The 12356-nt window shown below is 36.6% G+C and overlaps 2 protein-coding genes across 3 annotated transcripts; one reads left to right on the top strand and one right to left on the bottom strand.

Annotated features, from left to right (window-relative positions):
• Nucleotides 1–1245: 1245 nt before the first annotated feature.
• LOC132621509 (transcription and mRNA export factor ENY2) lies at nt 1246–5057 on the top strand. Its single transcript, XM_060335808.1, has 5 exons — nt 1246–1401; nt 1531–1621; nt 1736–1830; nt 4095–4171; nt 4527–5057. Coding segments are annotated over exons 1-5 (342 nt in total). The 5' UTR covers nt 1246–1399; the 3' UTR covers nt 4604–5057.
• Nucleotides 5058–5896: 839 nt separating this feature from the next.
• Nucleotides 5897–10163, bottom strand: LOC132621508 (B2 protein-like). Of its 2 annotated transcripts, none has more exons than XM_060335806.1 (6): nt 10033–10163; nt 8627–9224; nt 7966–8066; nt 6508–6591; nt 6310–6420; nt 5897–6215 (listed from the first exon to the last, which is right to left on the bottom strand). In XM_060335806.1, exons 2-6 carry the CDS (start codon nt 9183–9185, stop codon nt 6174–6176), a joined length of 897 nt encoding a protein of 298 aa, XP_060191789.1. In that variant the 5' UTR covers nt 9186–9224; nt 10033–10163; the 3' UTR covers nt 5897–6173. The 2 variants fall into 2 exon arrangements, with proteins under 2 accessions (XP_060191789.1, XP_060191790.1); XM_060335807.1 differs by having other exon boundaries at nt 9926–10060.
• Nucleotides 10164–12356: the final 2193 nt, after the last annotated feature.

Genomic DNA, 12356 nt, shown 5'->3' on the forward strand with positions numbered 1-12356 from the left:
AAATGAAATATATATATATATATATATATATATATATATATATATATATATATATATATATATATATGTATGTATGTATATGTGTGTGTGTGTGAGCGCACACGCGCGCTTGATCCTCACAAAAAAATGATCAAAGCAATCCATTATACACCGCTTATAACTTGTAATTATATATAACATAATTTTACAAGTATAAACAATACAATGAAATAAAAGCTATTATGAAATGCAAAACAATTCTAACATTTTAACTTTCAAACACGGAAAAAAACACAGTTTCTTAAAACACTATTACTATCATACTATTCATTTTATCTCCCTATAAGCAAATAATCAATAAAATTTATCAATATTACAATTAAAACATAACTTCTTCATGAACAAAAAATAAAATTATATGATAATTTTGATACATAGGATTTATGACCAATGACAAGTGAAAATGTACAATTCCGCTATGTGTTTTTTTTAAAAAATTAAGTGATATTCACCCTCACGACGTTCTCAAATAGTAAATATCTAATACTACGGCTTGTTTTATGAGTTACACCCAATCTTCTATTTCTATAGATGAAAAACTATTAAGTATCATTATTTTGTTAAACAATTATGAGGGTGAATGATTTTAATTAAGGAATTTAAAATATAATTTGTGTAAGATCTGTTAGGCGAGCCCTGGGCGTTGGGCGTTAGGCGTGTTTAGGGCGTACGCTTGGACGCTTAGGGCGTAAGCCTCATAGGAACTAAGCCCCGCACGTTAGCCCCAGGGCGAATCTTGACACTGCCTTTTAAAACAATGATATTGTCAAAGGAGCATTGGTTCTTACCGGCCCTATATTATACTGTCTATTTATACATATTGACATTAAAGCCCTATTCGGTGGGTCGGGAGAACACAAAACCCGACTATCATTAACAAGTGGTGCCATATTACAAAATGTGAAAGTAGAAATACTATTAGTACTATTTTAACTAGAGTTGTCCCTTGTGCTTCATGCTGACTTGTAGTTGTAATAGTCTGTTTCAGTTTATTTAACAACATTTCCTCTTTATTCGTTTAAAAAATGGTAGTAACTTTTAAACTTTAAAATAATTTAAGTTAAATTTTGTATTTTACCGTTACTGAGAAGTTTATGAAATACTTAAGACTTGGGTTTTTAAAAAATTATAATCAGATAAATAAATATTATGGCCATAATTTTTTCTCTTAATCACCGTGCTTTACTACTTTGGGTTAAATAAATCCTTATACTAAAGGCGGTGGAAAAAAAATCCTTATAAAAGGCAAAAAGGAACAGCGTCGTACACATTAGAAAAGGAGGATATTGAACTTAGAGGTCTCTAAATACAGACACGAAGCTTCAATCAGATTGTTCGATTTTCTTAGCAGATCAAAAACATGTAATTTCTCTTTCTCTAACTGGAATCCCTAGCTAGAACTTAAAACTTACCATCTATAATTTATCTGTTAAAAATCATACTCATTGTTTAATACTTTTTATCTCTGAATTGTAATGTTATATATATTAGGAGGCATTCGGTAAATCGTCCACCAACACCTGATACACGGGATGATCAAGAAAAGGAACCTCCTGCCCTTAAGGAAATTATCAGCATTAAGGTCAAATTTAGTTGCTTTATTATTTATTTATTTATTTGTGGAAATATCGTTTGCTGTTTATTATTGGTGATGAGCTGTATGATTTCTTAATGTTTGATAAATTGGTTCTTTTAGTTGATTGAGAGTGGTGAAAAAGAACGATTGATGGAGCTTTTGAGGGAAAGGCTTGTTGAGTCTGGGTGGAAAGATGAAATGAAAGCTCTTTGTAGGTAATGTTTCTCTCTGTGACATTGTTTCAAACACTTGGAATGCATTATCTTTTGTGCATAAGCTTTGTCCAAATGAGTTTGCTACTTCTTCATACACGAGTTCTAATCGGTTTCTCAGCAACTACTACCTTACCCTTTTGCCACAATGAAGCCCCGGTGGAAAGTCAATTACTTTTCTTATTTTGCTGGCAAGTAAAATATAATTGCATACTTGACAATCTTTTTTTTTTTTGAACTGGTAAAGTATTTTTTGTTTTGCATAGTTGTGTTTATTTTTCTGGCAAGTGAAAATGCAATTGTGTGCATCACTGCTTTGCATTCTAGAGGTGCATGTGGGTCAATGCTTACCAGGCCTTTCCATTGCCCCTCATCCCAGACCTTCCCCACCCCAAAAATGAAGGGGAAAAGATCCCAAATGGTGTGTGACAAGAAAGGAAGGTAATTCAAGTCTTTCCATGCTACTTGAACAATGGAACCACTTACAAGTAGGGTGTTCCAACTGCTGCTTAACTCTAATCATCAATTGCTTTCCGCCTTCACACGCCTTTGGTATTATGGGCTTTTCCTTCCCCATGAAAAAAACAAGAAAAATATTATCTCTCAGTCTGAGACACACCAAACATCTGCACACCCTCTCCCCTCCTTCCCAAACCAAAAAAAAGAACTTTTTTTATATAACCGTGGTGTCTGGTCCAGCTTGCGCGCACTTCGACTAATTCCATGAGGTACCTACGACCTCCCATCAACACAGGTACTGGGTAACTTTGTCCACCAAGGCTAAACAGATGGGAAGAAATCACCTACTGTTTTCGTCCCCCCCCCCAAAAAAAAAGAAGAAAAAAGAGGAATCACCTATTATTTTTGTCTCCGCTGGGACCTGAACCTGAGATCTCACGGTTTTCAACCCACTTAATGACTACTAGGCCACAATCTACACCCTTGGGTGCAAAAGAACCTTTTGCCCTACTTTCAACCCTCGCTTTACTGAACCAGTGTCCACGACTGACAACCCTTCCCAACTTGTTCTAGTTCAGCTACTGAAACTAAAAGGAAAGGAATAGACGGGAAGAAACTATATTATCCTAATTCTAAAGTCCAATTTTCATAAACCTCTCTAATCAGATTGCTGCCCCTGATTATACAAAAAGTAATTAAATTCTGTTTTGTAGTTTCAAAACCCCGACAAAAAAAGTCACTAGATGGTTTCTCATTCAACCAGACCACGTGGATTAAAAAGAATAATCAAATTTGAAAGAAAGATGAGTTCAAGAAGGGACAGTCATCCTGCATGTTAGTCGTAGTAATTGCAGAGACTTGAATAAATCTATCAAATGTTGATACATACAATTGCAGTACCAGTATGGTTGAACTATGTCACAAGGAGGGGTGTTTGGAGGTAGAGTTGGGGGGTGGGGGCAACTACAAGATGAGTAGAAAGGATAGAGATGGACTTACTCAGAAAATAAAAAATAAAAGAACTTTCTCAAAAGGAAGGGATAAAGATGGAAGGGAAGATGAGGGGCCTAGAGCAAGGAAGGGAAGTCAGGATATGAAGCATAACAGAAGAGGATCTATTAAGGAATGCTTGACTTGTTTGATTAGTGGAGGAAGAGAACATATAAAATAGGGGTAATGGAAATGCTTGACTTGTTTGTTAGATGATGTGGTACTTTGTGGCCAAAACTTAATTGTTTAGTGATACTCTCTGTTGTCTTTTAAATTTGAAAATTATGTTAATTAACAATTTTGAGGTTGTTGATTTGGTGATTACAGTCAACTTAGGGACACTTATTGTGGCAGAACTTGAGTTTTATACGAGGGGAAGGTAGATCAGTTCAGTAGTGAGAGGTTATTTAGTTAAGACGAATTAAGAGAAGGGAGGTATGTGAAGATACAGGGGAAGATAAATGATTCATAAGAACCAAAAGCTCTCGTTCTAGTTATCCTTGTGCTACAAGTTCTCTTTGTATTTTTATTTATTGTCCTGTTTTACATTTAAGGTCCTGCTTATAAGAAGGCTTAGTGGGGCTGTCTTGAAGTGCAAGCTTTGTCTAAGACAACTATTTGTCTCAATCTTTCAGCTCTTAATATGCACTTGTTTCTACCTGAGGGTACTTAAAAATAAATATTCCAAGTTATTAGCTTATTCTTTAACTTCTTTGAACTTTGGTATGCTGGTCGTTATTGTGTACATAGAGCAACCAATTTTTCAATTTGACGTGTAACCTTTGTCACATTCATTCTCCGTCAACACTTTATATTAGGGAACATATAAAGAAGAAAGGACGGAACAATGTAACGATTGATGACCTTGTACATGTGATTACCCCGAAAGGCAGAGGTAAGGGCTTTGTCTTTTCTTTCACTTTCTCTCTCTCACGGACACATAAACACACACACACACCTGAAGGAGGAATGACTTTATGCTTAAAAGCTATTCCTTCTGCTTAATCTTGTAACTTTCTTTAAGCAATAATAGAGCATTGATTTTGACATATTTCCTTGAGTAATCATCTTACCATGTTTGGTTATGGCACTGGGAGATGAGATTTTCTGATCCTGTCTCTTATTCAGTCTCTCCCAGCTTCATGATCGTTGGAATGTTTTAAATGTTGCTCTTGCATTGCCTGCATTTGATTATATGTGTATTGATGTTACCTTGGCTGAACTTCTCTGCTGCTTATTGAATGCTGCAGCTTCAATTCCTGATCCGATCAAAGCTGAGCTGCTACAGAGAATTCGTACGTTTCTTGTGTCTGCCACCCCTCTTTGATTCAACAGCTTCATGCATGAATAGGTAGCAGTATAGGTGAAGATATGGCGTTATGTTTAACTCATTCATCTTCGAGCATCACTTATCTAGACTGACCACGACGAGGCAGTGAGGAGCCGTACGAGAAGATGTGTTATTGGCAGTTTGCTTGTACCAACTTCCATTGAACTGAGTAAATTTGGTATTTGGTGGTAGTCTACGTTGAGGGCCCGAGTTGAGAGTTTGACCACTGCATCGCCCTCACCTTTTAGTGTCTAAATTATCTGTTTTCTGATTGTCCCTGGTCTTTACTCTTTAGGAAAGAGTAATTTGTATTGCATTTACCTATTCAGCAGATCGCCCCTCTGTTTTTTTAACTTTATTGGTGTATGTACTGGGGGATTGGTGAAGGCCTGTTAAATGTGTGTTTTATCTAGCTTGGTTTACTCACAGCCATAAAGAGTTAGGTTCTGCATCTTACTTGGTCCTGTTTTGCGCCTGTTCTCAAAACTTTTCAACCCACCAGATGCCAAAGCGTGGAGGAATTTTGCCATCCTGTAGGCCTTATGGAGGTACCAGCTAATTTTGATTACATATTTAAGTATTTTTAAGCAATAATATGATAAGAAAGACTAATGAGCAACTTTCTCACGTCGAAGCAAATTTTCTTTAGGCACTTCACTATTTTTCATCCTGCGGTGCTTAATGCAGTAGTATCCTCGTTGGACTACAGACTTGCTGTTGTAACTTACTACATTCGGCTTAATTTATGTGGAGGTGTTTGACTGAATATGGAATTTAAGAAAAAGAAAGATGTTTGAAACTTGTGGTTAGAAAATCTCTCATTGACATTTTATATAAATCATATCAATTACAGGTAAAATGAGAGTTCAATCCCTTAGCGGCACAAATAGTCTTTCAATTACACAAAATTGGTGCATTTTTTAGTCTAATCTAAGTGAGGTTTTAAAACTAACAGAACTTAACAGACCGACCCATCAAGGTAGCCGTTCCCAACTTTCTTCCCCAACTAATTAATTGGAATCGCCAATTATCAAACAAAATCATCCCCGTCTTTGCTAATATCTAAAGAACATACATACGATCCCAGGCATGATAGTAGGAGACATTCACCTCCTGAGAAACTGCGTCAGCTAAGGATTTCCTTATCTTAATGGTGCAACTGCGCGAACCAAGAAATATTTCGTTTTAATGGTGAAACTGTGCATCCCCGAAAAGCAGAAGAAATGATGGTTAAATATTGCACAAATTGGATGAAGCAGAGTAGCAAATTGCAATGCAGATATGAAGAGATATTCAATCTTGACCCGATCATTACTTCTCAAGTTCATTGTAAGATTACAAGACTAAATTTGGGAAGCTTCTATTCAAGCATCTCCAGAGAAAATCACACTTAATTGGCTAAATTAGCCAACCCCACTGTTCAGAACCTCTCTCAGCCAGACTTTACACCAAAGCTTGCGCTTTGGAGATCTGTGGAGAACATATTTCTGCACAGTGAAAAGCACTACAAAACTACAACATTCATGAATTTATTTATGCCAATCACTCCATGACTTCAGACTGAAACTTACACATCGGCTTTTTCACAGAGATCTAGCAAGTCCAAAGTCTGCAAACCAATCAGCTGTTAGGCATCACCACTCTCTAGCCTGGCTATTATAGTTTTAAAAGGACTCAAAAATACGAAATAAATTCTCATTTACCTCAGGCACAGAGAGCTCAAGACGGAATTTGGGTCCATCATAGTGATGCAAAACTGGTCTAAAAGCATCTTCTTCCAAAGGCTTACCAATTTTCCTAACACGGATCCTCACCTACATGTTGAGTACACGAACTTAAAAGATTTTACAGAAAATCCTTGAAAAAACTAGAGAAAAATGATCTGAGACTCATTACTTTACCTGAGCAGGGAACCTCGACTCTCCTTTACACTTTTTATCTTCCCAAGCAGTTGGATCAATGTTGGAACCTCCAAAACTTGTGGCCTGTCCAGCAAATAGTTAAAGAGATGCTTATAATGGAGATTCATCATGCTGCTGATGACGCATGGACAGATAGTCGAATTTGGATGATATCATACTTGTTATAAGTTGTAACATCTCTGTTTATTGCATAAGCAACTATAGCAGAAAAAATGCGGCCTTTAGAGAAGCTACCTTGAAAAAGGAAGTTAGTAATGCTCATCCTTCAGCAATTTACAGTACTTGGAACTAAATTTGATAAGTATGATGGTAGCGAGTTAATACTAGGGGCAAAAGTACAATTACGAGCCCCTCACCAATATAACTGCATGGCAATGCTTCAAACTACTACCCATTGGAAGATAAAAAAGTTCTAGCATTAAAATTAAGAGAAGAAAGAACTACGAAGAATAGTTTCTCTGCTCTATAAAGAAAAATCTCATGGTATTCAAAGTAACCACATATGCATGCCCAAGGCCAACAAATTGCGAGGCCTCACGAGGGGGAAGTTCATTGGGATCTGAGGTTCAGGAGGAATTTTCAGGACTGGGAGCTGGAAGAATTTTATAGTTTGGTTGAGTTACTATATGGACAGGATATTCTTATCGATAGATTAGATATTTGGAGATGGCGAGAGAGTAGAGTTGGCTTATTCACTGTTAAATCGTTTTACGAAAGGTTATTAAGGACAGATGAATGTATTTTCCCTCATCGTGCTATTTGGGTTCCGAGGAAGGTGTGTTTCTTTGCATGGTTGGCAGCAAGGGGTGTGATATTGACAGCAGAAAATCTGAGAAAGAAGAAGATCAACTCTTGTTTCATGTGCAAGAGTACGGGTGAAGATGTGGATCATCTCTTGTTGCATTGTCAGGTGGCCAACCGACTTTGGAGAGTGGTTCTTGATTGGTTTGGGGTGCGATGGGTGACGTCGAGAACGGTGAAGGAGGCATTGTATAGTTGGGGTTACAGAAAGGGGAAGAGGAGTCCTAGGGCTTGGAAGGTTGCCCCGCTAGCACTAACGTGGGTTATTTGGAAAGAGCGAAATAGGAGAGCGTTCGAAGGGGTGGAACTAGATACTGTAAAGTTGCAAAATAGTCTTTTGTTTCTAGTTTGCTTTTGGTGTTCCCATGAGACCCCTGTTTGTATAAAAGATTTGAGTCTCCTTTTTTGAGAATCATGTTTTAGTGTAGGTTCTCTGTTTTTGGTATACGGCTCGTATACGGGGTCTTTTCCCCCAATTGTTAATAAAATTATTACCTTATCAAAAAAAAAAAAGGATGCTTTTGTCTGTGCAATATCCTATGGTCTTTGATCACCCTTTAGTTATAAATATGTTGAACAAGTAGATGTTATCACGTTTTCACAGCAAACTGGCAAAAACAGTATTCTTAGACAAACCTCGAAGATACCATGCAACTGGTGAGTAGTGTAATTGTAGAGGAACAAGGGTAACCCTGGTGTTATTGCCCTCACAGAATCTCTATACCTTGGAGGTAGACCTGCAAAAGAACGATTGGAGTTTAGATGTGATAACAATGGATATACTTCCAGTCATTTTGGTCAGCTACCTAGACTTGAGCACCACATCATTATAAAGGAGCTAACAGTTGCTATTTCTGTAATTTTGCATCTTCTTGATGCCAATATCTAATGAAACATCTTACTTCACCCAAAAAAAATGGATACAATTCCAGCATCATATATTTATCAATGACTTCAACTTTCTCTATAGTTTGCTCTATTGGCACAAATTAAATTGTATAAAGTTATAGGTTCTATCAAATTAGGATCTCACTTTTTTTCCTCTCTCCCACAAGTGATTCAAACCCTCATTAGCCACAAACAGTAAAATGTTGAAGCCGCTAAAATGCATAGACTGACAAGTCAAGCAAAGGACACTCGTTCTCTTAAAATGTGGTGTTACTTCAGTTTCCCATTGTTGATCAAGGAGGTTCAACATGCACTTTGTCTATAACCTAATGTATGCAAGACATAAATTCCACACTTTCTTATGCCAAACAAACAAGTCCACTAACTAGAAAGATGATAGAAAAAATACCAAATAGCTGTCGCTTTAAATCTTCCTGCATCGTGTCGTTGTTGCAAACAAATATATACCCACCAAGAACCTCATTCCTGGGCAATGTCTCAGCGGCAGGCAAAGTTTTAAACTTTTTGTCAACAGCATTATTCCCATTGATGCTCTCACTGTTGTTGTTATTGCCATAGCTGCAAGGTTCATTCGTGTGGTTGCTATTGAACTTGCTAAACGACATATTTCCCAAGCTGTTGACATTGGGTTTCGGACAAACTGAATTGATGTTGTAAATTCCATTCCTAACCGAACTCTTAGTCATATTATCTGTTATCTTGGTATCAAAATTTAACATGTAGAAGTTTAGGTTTTCCCACTTGTTATCTTCCTGTAAACCAAGATAATCCCTGGACCTACTTTCAGCTGAGCCTTTCGAAAGGTCAAGGTTATTCCTTCGCTCACCCTTGGATCTTATCTGTTCAGCCAATTTTATAGCTGCCGTTGTCCATGTATGATCATCCGATACTTTTGATTGTCCTCGAAGCTCATCCCCAAATTGCCAATAGCTGTGCATACTCTCCATGTTGCAGAATCTGACAATTAAATTTCACACCTCGAGAATCTACATGGATTCATTTTAGCATAACCAAAAATCAGACTAGAAGCATTAATAAGTGACTTCATAAAGTTTCAGGCTATATTCTAAAAATCATATCAATAGGAGTTAAAACCAAGCATGGCATAGTTATGTAGGTATACTTTTTCTTAGTATGTCCCAAAAAGAATGTCATGCTTCCTTATTTAGAAATAATTTAACTTTAAACTAGGAATTTTACCCCTAGTGATTTAGGGCTACACAAATATCTATAGCTTATTTTAGATCACAAGTTTCAAAATTTAGCTTTCTTTCTTGAATTCTGCGTCTAGACAAACGCCGCCACATAAATAGGGACGGAAGGAGAAACTTTTATTGAACGTACTACTTGAAGTACATTATAGATCAGATAAAATTGACAACAATATCAGCATCAAAGTGTCGATCAATAGGGATGATTAGGAAGTTAGGAACAATAATGGCTTTGCTGAAGATATACAAAATTTGGCAAATAAAGCTGAAAATACACCTTGCAAGCATCAAACAAGGGAAAAGATTAAGCAATCCACTAAATATATACAAAAATGAAATTCAAAAGTCAGTTAATAACACTTGATTTCCCTATCCTGGATTTTAGAACTCATAAAATTTAAATCCTGGCTCCATTTCCCAAGCATGTCATCAAATAAATCTATTTATCTAAAAAAAAAAAAAAAAGTAGAGCTCACTTGAAATTTGAGTAGCAGATCAACCAAAATATTCTTCAATCACAGTAACCCTAGATTTTGGAATAAATAGCTAAAGCTTAAAGCTACAGAGCAAGAGAGAAATTCACCTTTATCTAACTCACAACAGAAGAGAAGTTAGTACCAGTTCCAGGTGTTTTGAAACTTTACACCTATTACTCTTAACTGGCACGGCCACACTTTTTATTTATTAACTTTAAAAAAAAAAATTAAATCACATTCTCTGACATTAGATTTTCAAATTTTATTGAATGATACACCCACGCGCTATGCGTGACGTGGTAGTCAGTTCTGTTGCTTGGTGACTTCTGGATGATAAAAGTAGTAAGACACGCGCTATTGGTGCGAATGTATGTGGTTTTGGAAGTGGGGTCGAACATTGGTGCTGTGCTGGCCATTTTGAACAGGAGATGTACTAATTTATAGGGGCTGTCGGCCGAATAAGAAACATGGGCCACCGATTCCGTACTTGGTTTGGGCCTGTTAAACTGTTCCTGACCCGACCCGATTGAGCCTAAAATGCCACTTTTCCGTGGAGGTCACTTTTTGTTGTTGTATATCTGAACTATTAGTTGTTTGTTTTTTTTACCTAAGTTATTATCAATTATTTATTAAAACACACATTGACTAATATCTTATGGTACGTGGTGTACACTAAGTTGCGCGAACTCTTCACTTTTGATGCTGCACCAGTCTCGACACGGGACGGGTGCGGATGCAGGTGCGGGATGCGTCTCAAATACGATCAACCAACTTCGAATACTTTGACCGGGGTCCATGGAAAAATTTGGGGGGAAATTTGAGATTTTGATTTCTTAAAATAAAAGATAAAACAGATTTAAGACATGTGAACTGATATACCTTCAATATTATAGTCCTTTTGTCTCATATTCGTTGCTTCATGTTTCAAGCCAAACAGAGAGAAACCAAGAATTCAAGGGGTCGTGTTCTTTATAGCTCTATTTTTATAATTTTGAATTTTCTTAGCCGAATCCCCCCACTTGTGTCCATACCTGGATCCGCACCCCCGAATCTTAAAATTCAGATTTTGCTAAATCCGACACTCAGATCCTTACTCGTATCAGATACCCGCACCTGAATCCGAGCAACTTAGGGTGTAAATTCTTTTATTATTATTATTATTTAAAAATGGTGTCAAATGAGATAATTAAAGGAATTAATTGAAAATTAAAATAAAATAAAAGATAATGGTCAAAAACACATTTAAAGTATCACTTTCTTGCGAGTTTCCAGCACCATCAGTGTTATATCCCGTATTTTTGAACCTCGGAGCATCTGATGGGGTGGGGCCCACATACCGAGATTCTTTTTTGGAACATCTGAAAAGTCATATGAATCACATATGTAAAGTTAAACACAACTCATGAAGTACCTTTGGACCAAATCAAAGTGGAAACCCTCCAAACGAATATTTTTAAGAAAACGCTTTCGGGTGACCTGACTTTGGGGGGCAAAAACTGTATTGTAAGTTTGGAATTTCGAAAATACCTTGAAATAGAAGTTGTAGATAATTGAATTAGCTTTCCATCCATAGGTCGTGGGTTCCCAGGTGACGTCGGTACAAGGAGATATGAACGTTTTAAGGTCGAAAGGTCAGTGGGCTAGGCCCAACTCGGGACCAACCGAGTTGGCCCAAAAAAATGAAAAAACAATTCAGGCCCAAGTGAGGAGCCATTCGGCCATGGTCCATAAAAAGGATCCAAGCCCATGGAATTAAGTCATGTGGTCAATGAATAAAAGACCACTTAATCATCCAAATTCCATAGAACTTTCAAGAGAAAGAATAGGAGGAAAAACAAGAGAAAAACAAGAACAAAAAGAGGGCATTTCGGGTTTGGCCATAGAAAAATCACCCCTCAAAATCTTGCCTCTAAAATTATTTTCTTGTTGAATTCCTACTAAATTAAGTGTCCTCTACAACTTGGTGTAATTGTTTTGGAAGAAGGAGCACTTATTTCTTCAAGTTGACAACTTGTTCAAGTGAAGAAGTTTGTAGAAAAAGGTAAGAATCAATTCCTTTTTCTTATGTTATGAAGGTTTGTTTATGTTGTGGTATGTGGAAATGAGTAGAAATTATGGAAATAAGGAAGTTTGCAAAGTGGGTATGTATATATATATGTAGCCATGGGTGTATATATGTTGTATACATATATGAGTTGAATTTTATGTTGCATTCTAGTTGTGGTTATGATGGAAATTATATTGGGAATGAAAGTTGAATGAATTTTGGTTGAAGTTGGAATATAGATGATTATGTCACTTTAGAATAATTTTGTGATATTATGGAAATGAAGTTGTTAAGATGTGAATTATGATTATGGTTGATGAATTTGGAAGTTGTAAATTTGTTATGAAGTTGTATGCCAAAGATTTGATGTTTTGCATAAGTTAT

Source organism: Lycium barbarum, chromosome 12 (genome assembly GCF_019175385.1).
Source record: "Lycium barbarum isolate Lr01 chromosome 12, ASM1917538v2, whole genome shotgun sequence".
Lineage (NCBI taxonomy): Eukaryota > Viridiplantae > Streptophyta > Magnoliopsida > Solanales > Solanaceae > Lycium > Lycium barbarum.